The sequence below is a fragment of the Nerophis ophidion genome, linkage group LG22 (assembly GCF_033978795.1).
Source record: "Nerophis ophidion isolate RoL-2023_Sa linkage group LG22, RoL_Noph_v1.0, whole genome shotgun sequence".
In the NCBI taxonomy this organism is placed as follows: Eukaryota; Metazoa; Chordata; class Actinopteri; order Syngnathiformes; family Syngnathidae; genus Nerophis; species Nerophis ophidion.
Genome location: NC_084632.1, coordinates 9,823,678 through 9,845,948, shown reverse-complemented (window position 1 = coordinate 9,845,948; position 22,271 = coordinate 9,823,678). Strand labels below are relative to the sequence as shown.

The following is a 22,271-nucleotide window of genomic DNA, read 5'->3' as shown; positions in this document are numbered from 1 at the left end:
TTGATTGATTGATTATAGTTACTTTATCTTTCATTATTTAATTGTTTAGTTCTTATGATTTTGAAATAATACACATTTACTCCATGCAATCGTATATTTTTTTCGACCAAAAATTCACACCCCTAATAATTCAACAAATATATTATCGTATATTTTTTATTATGACATCAGTGGTTCAGCTGCAGTAGCTGTCCAAAAAGGCAGCTGTGAGCTTGGCTCCTCGGCTTCTCTCTGAGACACTGCGTGTTCACCGCAGCCATCCAACCTCGAGGTATGGCTTTACAATCTTTACAATCTCACTAAAACACTATTAAAACAATTAGCAGATAAGGGATCTTCCAGAATTATCCTAGTAAATGTCTCTAATTACATCTGAAATGCTCACACTGCCGCCGCTTATTTTTCTTTTTTTTTTCTAGTCCTTCACTATCAATATCCTAATTCACAAATCTTTCATCCTCGCTCAAATTAATGGGGAAATGGTTGCTTTCTCGGTCCGAATTGCTCTTAGTGCTGGTGGCTCATATTATAAACAATTTGAATATGTGTGGAGCCCTGCAACACACATCTGGTAAAGGCTACGCTTTTTTATTAGCGGCCAAAAGTTGCAAACTTTATCGTCGATGTTCTCTACTAAATCCTTTCAGCAAAAATATGGCAATATCGCAAAATGATCAAGTATGACACATAGAATGGACCTGATTTTCCCGTTTAAATAAGAAAATCTCATTTCAGTAGGCCTTTAAGGCAGGTCCATTCTATGTGTCATACTTGATCATTTCGCGATATTGCTATATTTTTGCTGAAAGGATTTAGTAGAGAACGACGACGATAAAGTTCGCAACTTTTGGTCGCTAACAGAAAAGCCCTGCCTTTACCAGAAGTCGCAGACGATGACATCACCCGTTGACGGCTCCTCACATTGTTTTTAATGGGAGCCTCCAACAAAAAGAGCTATTCAGAACGAGAAAACTGAAATTTCCCCATTAATTTGAGCGAGGATGAAAGATTTGTGTTTGAGGATATTGATAGCGATGCACAAAAAAAAAAGTAAAAAAAACGCGATTGCATTGGGACGGTTTCAGATGTTTTTAGACACATTTACTAGGATAAATCTGGGAAATCCCTTATCTTTCTATTGTGTTGCTAGTGTTTTAGTGAGTTTAATAGTACCTGATAGTCGGAAGGGTGTGTCCACGGGTGTGTTGACGCCAGTGCCTGATGGAAGCCGACGGCAGCTGTATGGACGGCACAAGCTAAGCTGATCTCCGGCAAGTGGAGACTTTTTACCACAATTTCTCACCGAAAACTGCTGGTTGACATTTGGTCGGGAACCATGTTCGCTTGACCGCTCTGATCCATAGTAAAGTTTTACCTCCAGGAATTTTAAACAAAGAATCACCGTGTGTTTGTGTGGCTAAAGGCTAAAGCTTCCCATCTCCATCTTTCTACATTGACTTCTCCATTATTAATTGAACAAACTGCAAAAGATTCAGCAACACAGATGTCCAAAAAACTGTGTAATTATGCGGTTAAAGCAGACGACTTTTAGCAGTGTGTGTGCGCAGCGCTAATATTTCCTAAAAGTCCGTGACGTCACGCGTACACGTCAGCATTCAGCTACATTTTCAACAGGAAATTTCGCGGGACATTTAAAATTGCAATTTAGTAAACTAAAAAGGCCGTATTGGCATGTGTTGCAATGTTAATATTTCATCATTGATATATAAACTATCAGACTGCGTGGTCGGTAGTAGTGGGTTTCAGTAGGCCTTTAAGGTCCAAGCTTACATCACACTCACATTTTTACTGCATGCCTTTGGTAAGTGACGGAGTGAGAAGAGGTTTTAAAATAATGAGCGCCATGGCGGCAATTCAAGGAAAGAAGGAGGACATTGGAATATGAGTTGAAAAGCACATTACTATTTAGAAAGAAGGAGGACATTGGAATATGATTGGAATAGAAAATGATTATTTAGAAAGAAGGGCATTGAAATATGAGTGTAACAGCACAAAAGGAGGAGACCATTGTGACGTAGCATTAGCTTTTAGCTTTAGCCGCTAATGTTAGCACACAGTTACCGGCGATTAGCTGGTTCGCTACCATTTTTTGCAACGTTACGGTGTTAGTAACTGGCACATGTGTTAAAACAAGACTCCATGATTGTTTAGAAGAGTAGAAATAAGACCTCGGACCTTTTTCAGGCGCTCAGACAGCACGCTCTTCACGCCAGCGGTGTCCAGGTTGCGTTTCTTCAGCTCGGCCTTCAGGTCGATAACCCTCAGCTCCGACAATTTGCGAACCTCAGCGCCGTCAGGAATTTCGACGTCGGTTGCTAGATCGGCCATCGTCCCGTCTGGATAAAGGCTTCGCTGGAAAATGAATGAAGTAGAGCACGATGATGGCGCGCCGTGTTGCGTGCGACAATTCAAAATGGAGGTCCTGCTGCTTTTGCAGTTGGGCAATGACGTCACTGCGCATGCTCAGTAAAATCACACTGGCGCGGGAGCTGCTGCCGCTTTGCTGCTTTCAAATCATGTTGGAGCACTTTTGCAAGTACAAACCCCGTTTCCATATGAGTTGGGAAATTGTGCTAGATGTAAATATAAAAGAAATACAATTAATTGCAAATCGTTTTCAACCCATATTCAACTGAATGCACTACAAAAGACAAGATATTTGATGTTCAAACTCATAAACTTTTTTTTTTTTCCGAATAATAATTAACTTAGAATGTCATGGCTGCAACACATGCCAAAGTAGTTGGGAAAGGTCGTGTTCACCACTGTGTTACATCACCTTTTCTTTTAACAACACTCAATAAACGTTTGGGAACTGAGGAAACTAATTGTTGAAGCTTTGAAAGTGGAATTCTTTCCCATTCTTGTTTTATGTAGCGCTTCAGTCGTTCAACAGTCCGGGGTCTCTGCTGTCGTATTTTACGCTTCATAGTGCGCCACACATTTTTGATGGGAGACAGGTCTGGACTGCAGGCGGGCCAGGAAAGTACCCGCACTCTTTTACTACGAAACCACGCTGTTGTAACACCTGGCTTGGGATTGTTTTGCTGAAATAAGCAGGGGCGTGCGTGATATGAACGATTCAGCATTAATGGTGCCTTCACAGATGTGTAAGTTACCCATGCCTTGGGCACTAATACACCCCCATACCATCACAGATGCTGGCTTTGGAAATTTGCGCCTATAACAATCTGGATGGTCATTTTCCTCTTTGTTCTGGAGGACACCACGTCCACAGTTTCCAAATATAATTTGAAATGTGGACTCATCAGACCACAGAACACTTTTCCACTTTGCATCAGTCCATCTTAGATGAGCTCGGTCCCAGCCAAGCCGGCGGCGTTCCTTGGTGTTGTTGATAAATGGGTTTTGCTTTGCATAGCAGAGTTTTAACTTGCACTTACAGATGTAGCGACCAACTGTAGTTACTGACAGTGGTTTTATGAAGTGTTCCTGAGCCCATGTGGTGATATTGTTTACACACTGATGTCGGTTTTTGATGCAGTACCGCCTGAGGGATCAAAGGTCCGTAATATCATCGCTTACGTGCAGTGATTTCTCCAGATTATCTGAACCTTTTAATTTAGGGATGGTAAAATCCCTAAATTCCTTGCAATAGTTCGTTCAGAAATGTTGTTCTAAAACTATTTGACAATTTGCTTACAAAGTGGTGACCCTCGCCCCATCCTTGTTCGTGAATTACTTAGCATTTCATGGAAGCTGCTTTTATACCCAATCATGGCACCCACCTGTTCCCAATTAGCCTACACACCTGTGGGATGTTCCAAATACCGTATTTCCTTGAATTGCCGCAGGGCATATAGTATGCGCCTGCTTTGAATTACTGCCGGGTCAAACTCGCTTCGCAAAATAATTAGCGCATGCTTAGTATTACCGCCTGGCCAAACTCGTGACGTCACGAGTGACACTTCCCCTGTCATCATTTTCTAAATGGAGGAGGCTGATTTCAATACCGGTAATTTGAATTTGCATAAGGGGAAGAATATTAAGAGCTATTCAGTAGGATTTAAGGCCCAAGCTTATATCATACTCAAATTTTTACTGCATGCCTTTGGTAAGTGCCGGAGTGAGAAGATGTTTTAAATTTATTAGCGCTCCGGCGGCAATTCAAGGAAATACGGTATATCAAATAATGTTGGAGCACATCTGCAAGTATATCAAATCATGTTGGAGCACATCTGCAAGTATATCAAATCATGTTGGAGCACATCTGCAAGTATATCAAATCATGTTGGAGCACATCTGCAAGTATATCAAAAAATGTTGGAGCACATCTGCAAGTATATCAAATCATGTTGGAGCACATCTGCAAGTACATCAAATCATCTTGGAGCACATCTGCAAGTATATCAAAAAATGTTGGAGCACATCTGCAAGTATATCAAATCATGTTGGAGCACATCTGCATGTATATCAAAAAATGTTGGAGCACATCCGCAAGTATATCAAATCATGTTGGAGCACATCTGCAAGTATATCAAATCATGTTGGAGCACATCTGCAAGTATATCAAATCATGTTGGAGCACATCTGCAAGTATATCAAATCATGTTGGAGCACATCTGCAAGTATATCAAATCATGTTGGAGCACATCTGCAAGTATATCAAATCATGTTGGAGCACATCTGCAAGTATATCAAATCATGTTGGAGCACATCTGCAAGTATATCAAAAAATGTTGGAGCACATCTGCAAGTATATCAAATCATGTTGGAGCACATCTGCAAGTATATCAAATAATGTTGTAGCACATCTGCAAGTATATCAAATCATGTTGGAGCACATCCGCAAGTATAGATTTTTGTATGACAAGAAAAACAGAACACGGGATAATAAATGCACATGTGTGCCACTTTCACCCCTCTCGTTTATGCACAATCGACGTTTAATAATGTTCTTGCAGTAACACAGGTCTCACAACAGGCTCATTTTTGAACGGACCGCGACACAATCCTTACATTTTCCGACGTGTTGTCATAAGAAATGGAAATGTATAGCAGCCGTGCCAGCAACTTGAGGGTTGCAGGTTCGATTCCCGCTTCCGCCATCCTGGTCACTGCCGTTGTGTCCTTGGGCAAGGCACTTTACTCACCTGCTCCCAGTGCCACCCACACTGGTTTAAATGTAACTTAGATATTGAGTTTCACTAGGTAAAGCGCTTTGAGTCACTAGAGAAAAGCGCTATATAAGTATAATTCACTTCACAGGGCCAACACAGATAGACAGACAACATTCACACTCACATTCACACACTAGGCCCAATTTAGTGTTAATTAACTATGCCCAGGTGCATGATAGCTTTTTTGGCAAATTTACATGTGTCTAATATTTTGGCATTTAACTCAGTGGTCCCCAACCACCGGGCCGCGGCTGTGGCCCGATTGGTACCAGGCCGCAGAGGAATTTTTTATTAAAAAAAAATAAAATAAAATAAAAAATATATATATATTTTTTTAATTAAATCGACATAAAAAACACAATATACACTTACAATTAGTGCACCAACCACAAGAACCTCAACTTTTCAATGACAAAAACGTCCCTTTTTCATGACAAAGAAGGTTAAAAAAGCAATAATAAAAAAAGGACACCCCCCAATTCCCCCCCACCCACACACACCTCCCCCACCGCCGGGCAACGGGACAAATTATTAAGCGGATACAAAAAGGTTGGGGACCACTGATTTAACTAGTTCAACTGTAAGTATGCCATTGTTAGATTGTTCACAAAGTACTGTTACTACGCTACCTTTTCAGCTTATATCGCTCTTTTTTTTTTTAACTTGACACTATCTGGCCAGCGTGCTAAGGGTTAGCATTTCACTTCGGCTCTGGCTCCTCAGCATTCACACAAAATTTCGACCAAAAAAGCATTCTCTAGTTCTTTGAAAACAATCTATATTGTACTGGTTTAGAAGGTGAAAACTGTGAAAATGGACCCCGCGTCCTTTGACCCTCCCTTGCAACTCTCCTGAAGGAATAAATAAAGTACTATCTAATCCATCTTTCAAAGTTGTGGCTTTTCATGACATCATAAAGGAATAACTTCTTCCTCATGGACATAATAGCACCTCTGACCTGTCCCCGGCTAGATCAGCCCATCGTGTGTACACACCCATCACTTCATGAAAGTCGGCTTTAATAAAACAACTGTAACATTTGACAACCAAACAATTAAACAAGGCGTCTCGGTAAAGAATCTGGGTATTATCTTCCACCCAACTCTCCATATATTTTGTTATGGTTTGAAAATGACAAATATCAAAATGGCCGCCGCATGCTTAAATTTTTCCGTGTGTGGAAAAAGTTTGGACACCCCTGATCTAAAGCCTGGAGCTCTGCCGACTATCAGTCAGTCAGCAACAAACACATGCTTTAAGTATTTAGCTTTTCTCTAGATAATAATCTTAACTAGCATAACGTTGATGTTAAAATGTGATGTTAGCAACATAGCTATGCTAGCGCTGTTAAACGTTTCTGTCCTACTTACGTTGTTATGGCATCTAAGACGTTGGACAAGTCCAGAGTTATGGTTTACTGTCAATCTTTAGTTTTCATACGGCCCACTTTTTAGATGGTTCAGTTCCTGTAAAAAACTGATTTGGTTTTTGCACAAGTCGGTCTTTGTTTGAGCGAAAAACACGGTTCTACTGTGCCACATGTTAAAAGTATTTTATATTTCCTCTTTTAAAGGGTGAATTCCTCCCAGGTTCTTTTCTTCTACTTGTCCAAATAAGGCCAGGAAACTCAAATTGAAGATGAACAATTTATTCTACAAATGGAGAAAGTACAAACAGTAGCAATACCAGTGTCGGTTGTTAAAGGGGAACATTATCACCAGACCTATGTAAGCGTCAATATATACCTTGATGGTGCAGAAAAAAGACCATCTATTTTTTTAACCAATTTCCGAACTCTAAATGGGTGAATTTTGGCGAATTAAACGCCTTTCTGTTTATCGGGCTGGAGGCGATGACGTCAGAATGTGACGTCGCCGAGGTAACACAGCCGCCATTTTCATTTTCAACACATTACAAACACCGGGTCTCAGCTCTGTTATTTTCCGTTTTTTGACTATTTTTTGGAACCTTGGAGACATCATGCCTCGACGGTGTGTTGTCGGAGGGTGTAACAACACTAACAGGGAGGGATTCAAGTTGCACCACTGGCCCGAAGATGCCAAAGTGTCTGCCGCCAGACCCCCATTGAATGTGCCAGAGTGTCTCCACATTTTACCGGCGATGCTAAGGCAGACATGGTACAGAGATGTATGGATAACCTGCAGTTGCATTTGCAACGATAGTCAACGAAATCACAAAGGTGAGTTTTGTTGATGTTGACAGCCAGCTAATCGATGCTAACATGCTACGCTAATCGATCCTAACATGCTATTTACCGGCGGTGCTAAAGCAGACATGGAACAGAGATGTATGGATAACCTGCAGATGCATTTACAACTATATTACGTTTCCTTCCACCCACTTTTAATGCGAAAAAAACACTTACCAATCGACGGATTTAAGTTGCTCCAGTGTCAAAAGATGCGAAAGTCCTGATCGTTTGGTCCGCACATTTTACCGGCGAAGCTAACGCAGCTATTCGGCCATGCTATGGCTATGAATAGCGTCAATAGCTATTCGCTCAATAGCTTCAGTTTCTTCTTCAATATTTTCATACTCCAACCATCTGTTTCAATACATGCGTAATCTGTTGAATCGCTTAAGTCGCTGAAATCCGAGTTTGAATCCGAGCTAATGTCACTATATCTTGCTGTGGTATTCCCATTGTTTGTTTACATTGGCAGCACTGTATGACGTCACAGGGAAATGGCCAGTGTCTTCGCAGAGAGTCGAAAATAAGGCACTTTAAAGCTTTATTTAGGGATATTTATTTTGAAAAAAACTTCAAAAAATACAACAAGCCACTGGGAACTGATTTTTATTGTTTTCAACCCTTTTGAAATTGTGATAATGTTCCCCTTTAAGACAAGACCATTGCCTTTATAGTCTATCAATTGTAACTCGGCTCACATGCTTTTCTACAACTTGCTGCCGCTGCCTGGTGGAGTTGTTTGGGCGATGTCAAGTAAAACCGAAAGTGGACACATTCAAACATTTGCCCACTCTTGCGTTACCTCATTCCTTGACACCTCTTCTCACCATCAAAACCAAATAACTTCATATGTCTGTATTTGCAAAGATATAAACACACTTTGTTTTTACTCATTTCACTTTGCTTTTAAGGCAGAAAATATTCCTTTAGCCAAGTGGAGAAAGTACACAATAGCATGTCTTTAAGACAAACAGCTCATTAGCATTACAGCTACCGACACGCTAGTAGGGCTTAATACAAGCACTATGAATTCCAGTATCAATGCTGGATTTTGAAAAATGTACTTAAAATTGTTGGAAAACTATTATATGGGACATTTTAATGCTTAGTAGGAATGGACATTGTTGTTGTCCTTAAATTTGTCAGCGTTAGCGGGTGTGAATAACGACCACGTATTGGAGGCAAAGTCCTCGGACAAAGACGAGAGCTCCGAGACACTGCCGGAGTCCAAGCTTACGGACGCCGCTGGTCGTGGTTCATAGAGGTTGAGTTTGGAGACCAGCGGTTTGCCGACTGTAACTGCCCGCTTTTCCGTTACTTCCTCCTCCATGTCGGAGTAAACGTAATGGAGACATAGGGAAAACGTGAGCTCCTTCTGTAAGACATCATAGAGCATCTTTGTTAGTAGGAAATGTAGAGTCCTAGAATTTAATACAACTGACCTTAAGTCTCTGCAGACTTTGAATGTGAGTGTAGAGAGTGGGGAAGTGAGGTGAAGAGACATGTTCTTTGATCATTAACAAGCTGCCGGCTTCAAGCAGGGTTTCCTGATTGCTCTTCTTCAGGTCTATATCTACATCCTGCCATAACGAAGACAAAATAGACATTGTGTAAAGCAAAGCAGAGCAGCAGCGCTGTGTGTCACCCTACCTCAGGGAAGTCGGTCAGCTGAGCGGAGCATGAACCAATTTCTTTGGGCTTGTCCAGTATGCGCGTGTAGATCACCATAACGTTGGAGAACTCCGCAGCAAATCTACAGTATAAAGCGCATTATCAGCATGTTACTGTAAATCACGGCTGTCCAAACCTTTTCCACTGAGGGCCGCATACCAAAAAATCATAACATGCAGGGGCCATTTTGATCATTTTCATTTTCAAAAGTAACACAATATATGGATTTATTTTTACCTTTAGGGCTCCCCTCCAGTTTGGTCCCGGGGAAGAGTCGCAATCATGAAAATGCTAACAATAGGTCAAACTCTATATTCACTCTTTTCAAAGCATACATCTCGAAATCAACTTCAGATCTATCCGTCAATACAATATTTCATTTATTTTATGATTTAGGCCATTTTTCTCATAGGAAACAGTGTTTTTTTTTATGGCAAAAGCACACCATTTGCAGTCCAAATTGGATATCAAAATGTTCAAAGTGCAATATTTGATGCAAAGTAATTTGAGCCTTAAATACCATACCAATTTTATTTAAAAATAAAACATTGTCAGTAATTCATAACCTTGATTTGAATTCATTATTACGCATCATTATCAATGCATAAATCTCTAGATCAACTTCAGATCTGTTTGTCCCTTATTAGTTTACCATGAATTGATTAATGTGGACCCCGACTTAAACAAGTTGAAAAACTTACTGGGGTGTTACCATTTAGTGGTCAATTGTACGGAATATGTACTGAACTGTGCAATCCACTAATAAAAGTATCAATAAATCAATCAATCAAAAGTTTATATAATTTTGTTTGTTTGTTTGGTTTGTTTTAGGGCGTTTTTGTCGTAGAAAACTTTTTTTGTGGCAACACAAAACGAGAAATGTTTTCTTCCAAAAAATGTTCAAAGTGGAATTTTTGATGTAAAATAATTTATGCTTTCAAAGGGTCAATAATTCATAACAAAGTTGATTTGGATTCAATATTATTTTTTGAGCAATGACAGGTTGAAAGAAAAAAAGCTTTGTGTTATTAGTCAGCATTGCAACTTTTTCTCGTTATATTTCACCTGTTTGCTCCTTTATTCCACTTTTTCAATGTTTTTTGTAATAATATATGTATATACATATTTTTTAATTTTTTTTATAAAATCAGCTGTGGGCCGCTTAAGGGCCCCGCGCCGCACTTTGTACACCACTGCCGTAAATGCTCCAATTAACAACTCTATTCCGTTAAGCAGTCTCCTACAGCAGTGGTTCTCAACCTTTTTTCAGTGATGTACCCCCTGTGAACATTTTTTTAATACAAGTACCCCCTAATCAAAGTAAAGCATTTTTGGCTGAAAAAAAAGAGATAAAGAAGTAAAATACAGCACTATGTCATCAGTTTCTGATTTATTAAATTGTATAACAGTGCAAAATATTGCTAATTTGTAGTGGTCTTTCTTGAACTATTTGGAAAAAAAGATTACAAAAATAACTAAAAACTTGTTGAAAAATAAACAAGTGATTCAATTATAAATAAAGATTTCTACACATAGAAGTAATCATCAACTTAAAGTGCCCTCTTTGGGGATTGTAATAGAGATCCATCTGGATTCATCAACTTAATTCTAAACATTTCTTCACAAAAAAAGAAATCTCTAACATCAATATTTATGGAACATGTCCACAAAAAATCTAGCTGTCAACACTGAATATTGCATTTTTGTATTTCTTTTCACAGTTTATGAACTTACATTCATATTTTGTTGAAGTATTATTCAATAAATATATTTATAAAGGATTTTTGAATTGTTGCTATTTTTAGAATATTTTTTTAAAATGTCACGTACCCCTTGGCATACCTTCAAGTACCCCTAGGGGTACGCGTACCCCCATTTGAGAACCACTGTCCTACAGGGTCTAAAACATTTCAGGGTTCAGGAAACATCTTTATCAACAGTTGTGGCTGCAGGCAACTTCCTGATGTAGTTATTTTGAACTCCATTAGATGGCTGTAGTTGCATTTAAAGTCGCATGAGAGGTTAGAATCCAGCAGCTTTATACTACTGTTTACACATACCTCATCAGCGCTGTTAATGCTGACTCATCTGATTTCACACATACCCAAGCTGGACCTTCACACCGCAGTCAAAGTGGATGAAGCGGCTCTTCGGGAGGGCTGTAAATGACATTTTAGATGAAATACCAATGGCCCACTGAGGTAGCATTGTCTTCAGTGGTGTGCCTTCAGTACCATGAGCGACGGCCCACTGTAGGTTCCGAGCCGAATAGGCTGCAGAACATTCCAAAGTCTGAATCTTATCGGTGAGGGAACGTCGCTCAGAGAGATTGCTGCGGAGCTCCAGAGCCTGCCTCCCTCGGGTGATTTCAAAACGACCCATGTCTGGAAAGAGCGGAAAGGCAATGAGCTGTTATTCTCAAATAAATAGTCTATTATATAAAAAAAATACGTATGTTCATTAGGATGGCCGATGTGAAAAATGCAGCGAGTGACAAAAGTGTGATGATAACCCTAGACATGGCACTACGGGTGACGTCAGTACAATATTACTAATATAGTTCAGGAAATATCAATTGCATACATAATGTCACGCCTTGTTACACCAGGCTGTGCCTTATGTTGCGTTTTGTTAGTCTTCTCCTGTGTTTAGTGCTTGTTCCTGTCCTGCGCTCTTATTTTGGTGGCACTTCCTGTGTTTTTTCGTAACTGTTTTACACCTGTCTTCGAGCACTTTTTCCCCTCACCTGTTTTCTGTTTGTGATTAGTACTATTTAATCTAAGTTGAGCTTGCCACACCATGGCTTTGTTGGGACTTTATTTTCGGTTCACGAGTGACGATAGACGGTCCTTTTTCGAGGCCGACCTCTAGATCTATTTTCCCATGGCACAAAATACCACGGTTCAACGTCTCATTGACTGCCTGCACGACACCAAAGCCTGGCTTTCAGCTAACTTCCTGAGTCTAAATGAAGACAAAACAGAAGTTATGTTGTTCGGTCCAAGTCGCTCTCCCTCCCCCAACGTTGACCTCGGCACTCTGACCCCGTATCGCAGCGACTGTGTCACAAACCTGGGGGTAAAGTTCGACCCAGATTTTTAAATTCGAAAAACAAATCAGCAGCGTCGTTCAAAAAAGCTTTTATCAATTGCGCCAAATAGTGAAGGTGAAACCGCTTCTATCAGGACATGATCTCGAGAAATTTATCCACGCCTTTATCTGGAATGGTTTAGACTACTGCAATGCCATCTATGTAGGCATTAGCCAGGCCTCCCTCGCCCGCCTGCAGTTCTTGCAGAACTCTGCTGCTCGTCTGCTAACACAGACCCGCAGACGTGTGCACATCACCCCTATATTAGCGTCCCTTCACTGGCTCCCTGTGCGTTACCGAATCAACTTTAAACTCCTTTTATTTGTTTTTAGATGTCTAAACAACCTTGCGCCAACATATCTCTCCAACCTCCTTCAGCCTTACTGCCCCACCCGATCCCTAAGATCAGCCGATCAGCTGCTACTTACCTAAGTCCCTGACACAAGGCTGAAGCTTACAGATGACAGAGCTTTCGCCGCTGCTGCTCCCAAGCTCTGGAACGACCTACCTCTGAGTGTTAGACAAGCCTCCTGTCTTCCTGTTTTTAAATCTCTCTTAAATACACACTTTTATTCCATGGCTTTTAACACTGAGTGATATCCATCCTGCAATGGCGCCCCATAATACACCTGCTCTGAACCCGTTTTTTTATTTTTTTTAATCGTGTTCTGTTTGTGTTGTATTGTGTTTGCTCGGTTCTCGTATTATCTTTTAACCTAGCCATTGTACAGCACTTTGGCTACCCCTGTGGAAAAATTTTAAATGTGCTCTATAAATAAAGTTGATTTGATTTGATTAGTGCGCACATACTTTGTGGACGCTGTCTGCTCCATATTTCCTGCGAGTGTTTTGCTGGGTTTCAACAGTTTTGTTTTGGTCATTGTCTATCTGTTCACAGCACATCCCTTTTGTTTTGTCAGTTTAATTAATAAAGACCCCTTTTACTGCACGCTGCTACCATGTTAGTCCGCACCCTCAAAATCACTACAAACTACAACTACAAAAGAGATACAGACAAGTTTGGCCTCCACAATGTCGGCAGCGTACCCAAATCTCTTGTCCATTGGACGTGCTCGTATGGATCAATTCCACCTAATGCACTTATTTTTTCGAGATAGCGAGTCTTTGAGGTGATACAGTACGATCCATTTGAACTCAGTTTGTTGGTCTCTCTCTCTCACTTTACACAGGACAGCCACGTAAACTAAAGCTTTGGCCAACAAAAATATCTACTAATGCATTGCGAAATCCCGTGCCCTTTCAAGTCCTATTTTGTGTAGAAAATATGTGTCAAAGTAAAAGTAAGTACCTTTCAGCATTAATGGTGCCTTCACAGATGTGTAAGTTACCCATGCCTTGGGCACTAATACACCCCCATACCATCACAGATGTTGGCTTTTCAACTTTGCGCCGATAACAATTCGGATGGTTCTTATCCTCTTTGTACCGGAGGTAACAACGTCCACAGTTTCCAAAAAGAATTTGAAATGTGGACTTGCCAAACCACAGAAAACTTTTCCACTTTGCACCAGTCCATCTGAGATGAGCTTGGGCCTAGCGAAGCCAGCAGAGTTTCTGGGTGTTGTTGATCAATGGCTTTGGCATTGCATAGTAGAGTTTTAACTTGGACTAACAGATGCAATGACCTAATGTAGTTACTGACAGTGGTTTTCTGAAGTGTTCCTGAGTTAATGTGGTGATATCCTTTACACACCGATGTCGGTTTTTGGTGCAGTACCGCCTGAGGGATCCAAGGTCCGTAATACCATTGCTTACGTGCAGTGATTTTTCCAGACTTTCCGAACCTTTTGATGATATTACAGACCGTAGATGGTGAAATCCCTAAATTCTTTGCAATAGCTGGTTGAGAAATGTTGTTCTTAAACAATTTTTTCACACATTTGTTCACAAAGTGGTGACCCTCGCCCCGTCCCCGTTTGTGAATGACTGAGCATTTCATGGAAGCTGCTTTCATACCCAATCATGACACCCACCTGTTCCCAATCAGCCTGTACACCTGTGGGATGTTCCAAATAAGTGTTTGATGAGCATTCCTCAACTTTATCAACCTTTTTTTTGCCACTGGTGCCAGCTTTTTCGAAACATGTTGCAGGCATCAAATTGCTAATATTTGCAAAAAATATAGTTTTACAGTTCGAACGTTAAATATCTTGTCTTTGCAGTCTATTCAATTGAATATAAGTTAAAAAGGATTTGTTTTTATTTACCATTTACACAATGTGACATCTTCACTGGTTTTGGGGTAAAAGTTTGTTGATTCGCAAAATGTTTGCCATACCTTCCGCCACCCTGTCCAGCATGACCGTGACCTTCTCGTCTTCGCAAACGCGGCGCTTGAGGAAGCTTATGAAGATACCGTTGGACACGTCTTCCCTCTTCACCTCGTAAGCCTCCGCGTCGACGCATCTAAACACAAGCGCTCATTTAGTCGTAGGTCTTCATACAGCATGGGCTGACAGGCGGAAGAGCTGCGGCTTACGTGGCGTAGCCAAACACTATGTTTGCCGTCACCTTCACCAGCCCGGACTGGACGGCGACGCCATCGTTTGGATTTCTTAGAAGGTACAAAAAGAACTTGACGCACAAATGCGAACCTTTAAAACAAGCAAACGTAGAAGCCCAAAACCCAACCTTTTGCGGCACATGTCCAGCAGGAAGACATTGAGTCCGGTCTCTTTCTCCTGCATCCTGGTAAGAATATTTTGCACGCACAAGCAGTGCTGTGATGTGTACGAGGCCGGTGCATCAATGGGAACCATGAAACTGTTGCCGTAGTTCTCATAACCGTGACCGGCAAAGTAGAGCAAGCCTGTGGGAGACAGACAAATGAGGACATACAGTGTGACACAGGGCTGTGAAAGGTACGGCCCACCGACAGCTTTCGTCTGGCCTGCAAAATGTGTTTGCTATGTATAAAAATGTTTGTATGAAAGACACTCCTGTTGTTAATGTGTCTACTGGATGGTGCAATACCAATTGAAGTGTAACCCACGTCACACAGGCCAGTGTTTAAAGGCCTACTGAAATGAAATTTTCATATTTAAATGGGAATAGCAGGTCCATTCTATGTGTCATACTTGATCATTTCGGGATATTGCCATATTTTTGCTGAAAGGATTTAGTAGAGAACATCGACGATAAAGTTCGCAACTTTTGGTCGCTAATAGAAAAGCCTTGCCTTTACCGGAAGTATGTGCGCGTGAAGTCACGAGTTGCAGGGCTCCACACATATTCACATTGTTTATAATGTGAGCCACCAGCAGTAAGAGCAATTCGGACCGAGAAAGCGACAATTTACCCATTAATTTGAGCGAGGATGAAAGATTTGTGAATTAGGATATTAATATCAATCAATCAATCAATGTTTACTTATACAGCCCTAAATCACTAGTGTCTCAAAGGGCTGCACAAACCACTACGACATCCTCGGTAGGCCCACATAAGGGCAAGGAAAACTCACACCCAGTGGGACATCGGTGACAATAATGACCCAGTGGGACATCGGTGAGAATAATGACCCAGTGGGACGTCGGTGACAATGATGACTATGAGAACCTTGGAGAGGAGGAAAGCAATGGATGTCGAGCGGGTCTAACATGATACCGTGAAAGTTCAATCCATAATGGATCCAACACAGTCGCGAGAGTCCAGTCCAAAGCGGATCCAACACAGCAGCGAGAGTACCGTTCACAGCGGAGCCAGCAGGAAACCATCCCAAGCGGAGGCGGATCAGCAGCGCAGAGATGTCCCCAGCCGATACACAGGCAAGCAGTACATGGCCACCGGATCGGACCGGACCCCCTCCACAAAGGAGAGTGGGACATAGAAGAAAAAGAAAAGAAACGGCAGATCAACTGGTCTAAAAAGGGAGTCTATTTAAAGGCTAGAGTATACAAATGAGTTTTAAGGTGAGACTTAAATGCTTCTACTGAGGTAGCATCTCGAACTGTTACCGGGAGGGCATTCCAGAGTACTGGAGCCCGAAATGAAAACGCTCTATAGCCCGCAGACTTTTTTTGGGCTTTGGGAATCACTAATAAGCCGGAGTCCTTTGACCGCAGATTTCTTGCCGGGACATATGGTACAATACAATCGGCAAGATAGGATGGAGCTAGACCGTGTAGTATTTTATACGTAAGTAGTAAAACCTTAAAGTCACATCTTAAGTGCACAGGAAGCCAGTGCAGGTGAGCCAGTATAGGCGTAATGTGATCAAACTTTCTTGTTCTTGTCAAAAGTCTAGCAGCCGCATTTTGTACCAACTGTAATCTTTTAATGCTAGACATGGGGAGACCCGAAAATCATACGTTACAGTAGTCGAGGCGAGACGTAACAAACGCATGGATAATGATCTCAGCGTCTTTAGTGGACAGAATGGAGCGAATTTTAGCGATATTACGGAGATGAAAGAAGGCCGTTTTAGGACTAGGGGGGAAAAAAAAGCGACGGCTCCGGGCGGTGGCAGTGTGAGCATTTCAGATGTAATTAGACACATTTACTAGGATACTTCTGGAAGATCCCTTATCTGCTTTGTAACTGTTGCGACTAATAATTTTAATTTGTTTTATTTCTCTAAAAACAGAATAAGTTAAGTTCACAAAAGGGAATTTAAATCAAAATGTATAAAAGTTCATAAGAAGGCTTTATTTAAGTTACTATGGTTAAAAATGTAATTTCATGCCTTTTTGTTGGGTTTGTGGGCATGTGTTTGTTTTGAAGTGTCTCGATTGGTCTGTGAACGGATATAAGGAAGCTACTTCCGGGTATGAGGAAAATCTGTTTGATGCAATGAGAAGGGATAAAGAGAGCGACTGATGGTTACAAGGACTAAAAAGTGTCACAAGGACTTTCAGCGTTTGGGCCACAAGAGCCAGAAGATCACAATTTCCTCCTAAAAGAAGCATGCAGGCCAACGAGGTATTTGTCATTTCTGTTTGTATTTTAGTTCGGTAAATGTTTGAGCCTCATGCTGTGCATGTTATTTTTACGTTTGTAACGTGCTTTATTTTATTAACAGTTTTCACGGTGAATTGAAGGGAAAGAAAGCCTTCAATAAATCAGTTCAAGAAAGCCATTGTGTCAGTGCTATGTGGAGGGAGTTACATGCTTATTGTTTTAATAGTGTTTTAGTGAGATTTTAAGGATTGTAAAGATATACCTCGAGGTCGGATGGCTGCGGTGAACACGCAGTGTCTCAGAGAGAAGCCGAGGAGCCAAGCTCACAGCTGCCTTTTCTGACAGCTGCTGCAGGACGATGAATAATCCACTGATGTCTCCGGTAAGATATATACCACAATTTCCCCATCCACAAACATGCCGGTTGACATAGAGAAAACATGTTCGCTTGACCGCTCTGCTTCACAACAAACAAAGAAACACCGGCTGTGTCTCGGTGCTAAAGAGAGCTGAAATCCACCGCTTTCCACCAACAGCATTCTTCTTTATAGTCTCCATTATTAAATGAACAAATTGCAAAAGATTCAGCGACACAGATGTCCAAAATACTGTGTAATTATGCGGTTAAAGCAGGCGACTTTTAGCCACTAGTGGTGCAGCGCTAATATTTCCTGACAGTCCGTGACGTCACGCGTACGCGTCATCATTCCGCGACGTTTTCAACAAGAAACTCGCGGGAAACTTAAAATTGCAATTTAGTAAATTAAAAAGGTCGTATTGGCATGTGTTGCAATGTTAATATTCATCATTGATATATAAACTATCAGACTGCGTGGTCGGTAGTAGTGGGTTTCAGTAGGCCTTTAAAGATGGCGTTGTAGTGCTTGCTTTAAGGACATCATTCACCACACCTTGTAGTCATTATTCACTGTCATTCTCCTATTGTGCACATAACAATCTTCCTCTTCTTTAGCATTCATATATGCAGTTAAGAGTCAGTCATTCGGTGCGGTCCCTTTAAGTGACCGTCAGGAGATTTACCTAAAGGTGGGGGTTTGTTGTGACCCCCATTTTGAGTCGCTAAATGTAAAACGTCTTTTGTCTTGTCTTTGATGGAATAAAAGGCACATAATGTTTTTGTGTGTCAAATATACTTAAGGGTGTCTTGCTTTCGCGTTACAAGCGCAACAATGAGTAGCTGCCGCTACTCCAATCAGCATTGGTGCAAGCAATCAGCTGCTCCTCTTGTGGCAGCCAGCAGATGGCGGCACACTGATGCATTATCAACACGCAATACTTTCTTTCATCGTAAATTATCGACTCAACAAATAAAATCAGGAAACGTGAAGATGCACAGACCTAAGTCAACTTGACCATCTTCTTTGTAGCAAGAGTTCCGTGCGGCTTTCGCCTTTGGTTGAGGGCGCGATGCACACCCTGAACTCCATTGTAAAAATGTGTGTTTCTACATTTGTTGTTTGTTATATTTTATTTTAGGCTTAAATCTACCTTGTTCACATTTGTAGTAATGTTAGTTTGTTTTCAGCTATGGTGTAATTTTAATAATTGTTTTCTTTATATTATAAATTATATATGAATGAAGGTGTTGTGGCAGTTGCGAATGTCACCAATTGCAGCGGTTTGAAGAAAACACACGAGGAGTGAAATTCCAAACAAGTCTTAAATGTTGAGCTGCCATCATGAGAATGCCAAACATGAAGTGCTTTAAGTTTAATTACTTTGTAAATAGTCCAAGTTCATTGTGTTGTTCATGGTACACCAATTGTGTCCTCAGAATGTTCAACTAACTTAAAGTGTTTTGCCAAGAGGATTATTTGTAATATGTACATTTTTAGAATGTGCTCATTCTATTTTTAGCCAAAGTAAAACAAAGAAAACAATTTGGAATTGTCCTTGTTTTCAAGTTATTATGTCATGATCTTAGTAGATCCACTGGGAACAGATTTTTGTCAATGCGGCCCCTGAGCTAAACCCTGGTATCAGACACATTTGCACGTCAACACTCGGATGACAAACCGTAAACTCCTTTGCCGAGGAGCAGAAGGAACTCGGTGACGGCGCTGTGCATCTCCTGCAAGTTGAGGTCCAGCAGTGAGACCACTTTAAAGTCCATTTGCCTGAGCAGGTTGCTTAACTCGTGGACATCGGCCATGGGAGCGCAGAGCTCATTGAGGTGGCGGTAGTTCAGGTTGCCGATCAGAAGAGCCACCTTGTCTGTTGCTGCGGACGTAAAATAGTTGAAATTGTTAAATAACATTGCACGTGAGCTTTTGAAAACTCGCTTTTCCTGTCCTGTTGGGTTAAATTAAGTATGAACGTTTCATCAATGGCACTAATCAAAATAACGGAGGGAATGAACCATGCTATTGATCACAAACGGTGTGCAGCTGGACCTAACCAAAGCATGACAGTTATTCAGAACATTTTAATAAATACATTTGAAATGTATGGCATCAGAACGTTGGGTTTGAATAAAGTTAACGTCCCAACGATAGTCACACACTCACGCATCACACACACACGCACACACACACACACACACGCACACACACACACACGCACACACACACACACACACACACACACACACACACACACACGCACACACACACACAGGTGTGGTGACATAATTGGGCAAAGAGCTATTTAAGCAATAGGTGAAGCAAGCCAACATACATCTGAAGCTTTAAATATATCATCTGCAGGGATCATTCTTAGGACCAAAATTGTTCATTCTCAATGTGAATGACCTTTGTCAAGTTACAAAGGACTTCAAGTTTGTATTCTTTTCAGACGATATGACCAAATTTTGTTCAGGAGAGAATACTTAAAGGGGAACATTATCACCAGACTTATGTAAGCGTCAATATATACCTTGATGGTGCAGAAAAAAGACCATCTATTTTTTTAACCGATTTCCGAACTCTAAATGGGTGAATTTTGGCGAATTAAACGCCTTTCTGTTGATCGCGCTGGAAGTGATGACGTCAGAATGTGACGTCGCCGAGGTAGCACACCCGCCCTTTTCATATTCAACACATTACAAACACCGGGTCTCTGCTCTGTTATTTTCCGTTTTTTTGACTATTTTTTGGAACCTTGGAGACATCATGCCTCGTTGGTGTGTTGTCGGAGGGTGTAACAACACTAACAGGGAGGGATTCAAGTTGCACCACTGGCCCGAAGATGCGAAAGTGTCTGCCGCCAGACCCCCATTGAATGTGCTGGAGTTTCTCCACATTTTACCGGCGATGCTAAGGCAGACATGGCACAGATATGTATGGATAACCTGCAGATGCATTTGCAACGATAGTCAACGAAATCACAAAGGTGAGTTTTGTTGATGTTGACTGCCAGCTAATCGATGCTAACATGCTACGCTAATCGATGCTAACATGCTATTTACCGGCGGTGCTAAAGCAGACATGGTACAGAGATGTATGGATAACCTGTAGATGCATTTCCAACTATATTACGTTTCCTTCCACCCACATTTAATGCGAAAAAAACACTTACCAATCAACGGATTTAAGTTGCTCCAGTGTCAAAAGATGCGAAAGTCCTGATCGTTTGGTCCGCACATTTTACCGGCGAAGCTAACGCAGCTATTCGGCCATGCTATGGCTATGAATAGCGTCAATAGCTATTCGCTCAATAGCTTCAGTTTCTTCTTCGATATTTTCATACTCCAACAATCTGTTTAAATACATGCGTAATCTGTTGAATCGCTTAAGTCGCTGAAATCCGAATTTGAATCCGAGCTAATGTCACTATATCTTGCTGTGGTATTCCCATTGTTTGTTTACATTGGCAGCACTGTGTGACGTCACAGGGAAATGGCCAGTGTCTTCGCAGAGAGCGAAAATAAGGCACTTTAAAGCTTTATTTAGGGATATTCCAAGACCGGTAAAATTTTGAAAAAAACTTTAAAAAATACAACAAACCACTTGGAACTGATTTTTATTGTTTTTAACCCTTTTGAAATTGTGATAATGTTCCCCTTTAATGTCTGTTTGACTTTTGATTTCAAAGCAAGTTAACCATCAAACGTACATATTTTATTTTATTATAATGATGAACTGTATAGGCAGTTATGTAATATAATACGGCGATTATACATGTTATACTCATACATATTCACTGTTACAAATGGCCCTTTGAGGGCAACAACAACTGCGTTGTGGCCCTTAATGATAATGATATTTTGCAACGACGGCACAGTAAAAAATTGTAGTTATAATGATTGTCAATGGGGATGAAACTGCTATTTGGTTTGGAATCTGACACAGCAAATAAATAAAACAATCAATGCATAAAAAAGTGTTTTATTACTAATGTTATATATATTCAGGCTTGATATTTAACCAACAACCCTCACCCTTTAACATTTACCATATGGATGATGGATAATTTTATACAAATACTTCAAAATAAAACTGACATTATTAGATCAAATGGGCATTCCAAGGGTTAAAATACAATAAAAAAACATTACATGTTTGCTATTTAATGTACTGAAGTTGAGCAAAGACTTTTTTTATATATTCAAATAGGGATCACGTTTGAACCAATACAGTACCATTTTGGGGTAACTGGGAATCTATACCGGTACTCAACAGTACCAATTTTGGTACTTTTGTGTGAGTTAATAAATGGTAATTGTTTGATAAGAACATTTTAATTTTTAATGTAACATTCAAAAATGACCTTGTTATTATAACTGTGCTACATATATTTTTTTATTATCTAAACCAGGGGTGTCAAACTCAAATACAGAGTGGGCCAAAATTTAAAACTGAACAAAGCCGCGGGCCAAGGTTGAACAAATTAACCTTTTAATAGGGACCCAAACAAGTTTTGCATTGAACATTGAACAAGCAAGGCTTATATAACTTTATAGTGACATGCAAAATCAAGTTTCAAATAATAATAATAACTAAAAAATATCAATGGCATATCAAATGAAATTTAAATACAAATTTAATGCCTCTTTTCTATTTGCAGCCTTCTGATGTAAATATCAAAAATAATATTGTAGCGTACTGAAAGAGTTAGTGTTGCAAGGGGTTCTGGGTATTTGTTCTGTTGTGCTTATGTTATGTTACAGTGCAGATGTTCTCCCGAAATGTGTTTGTCATTTTTGTTTGGTGTGAGTTCACAGTGTTGTGCATATTTGTAACAGTGTTAAAGTTGTTTA

General features: G+C 40.5%; 2 protein-coding genes across 6 annotated transcripts in view; both read right to left on the bottom strand.

Annotated features, from left to right (window-relative positions):
- Window positions 1–2,488, bottom strand: part of safb (scaffold attachment factor B) — a 34,069-nt gene extending 31,581 nt beyond the window's left edge. The window contains exon 1 of the mRNA XM_061883230.1: window positions 2,197–2,488. Coding sequence (XP_061739214.1) covers window positions 2,197–2,349 — 153 coding nt within the window. The 5' untranslated portion in view covers window positions 2,350–2,488. The remainder of the gene's footprint in view (window positions 1–2,196) is intronic.
- Window positions 2,489–6,794: 4,306 nt separating this feature from the next.
- malt2 (MALT paracaspase 2) overlaps window positions 6,795–22,271 on the bottom strand; it is a 69,473-nt gene continuing 53,996 nt past the window's right edge. For 4 of the 5 annotated variants that reach the window (XM_061883226.1, XM_061883224.1, XM_061883227.1 and 1 more), the window contains exons 10-18: window positions 19,091–19,294; window positions 14,789–14,966; window positions 14,637–14,711; window positions 14,436–14,563; window positions 11,280–11,429; window positions 11,150–11,204; window positions 9,025–9,127; window positions 8,817–8,954; window positions 6,795–8,749 (exon numbers count right to left, since the gene is read on the bottom strand). In XM_061883226.1, the coding sequence (XP_061739210.1) occupies window positions 8,480–8,749; window positions 8,817–8,954; window positions 9,025–9,127; window positions 11,150–11,204; window positions 11,280–11,429; window positions 14,436–14,563; window positions 14,637–14,711; window positions 14,789–14,966; window positions 19,091–19,294 (1,301 nt within the window). In that variant the 3' untranslated portion in view covers window positions 6,795–8,479. The remainder of the gene's footprint in view (window positions 8,750–8,816; window positions 8,955–9,024; window positions 9,128–11,149; window positions 11,205–11,279; window positions 11,430–14,435; window positions 14,564–14,636; window positions 14,712–14,788; window positions 14,967–19,090; window positions 19,295–22,271) is intronic. The other variant, XM_061883229.1, reaches the window with a different exon arrangement.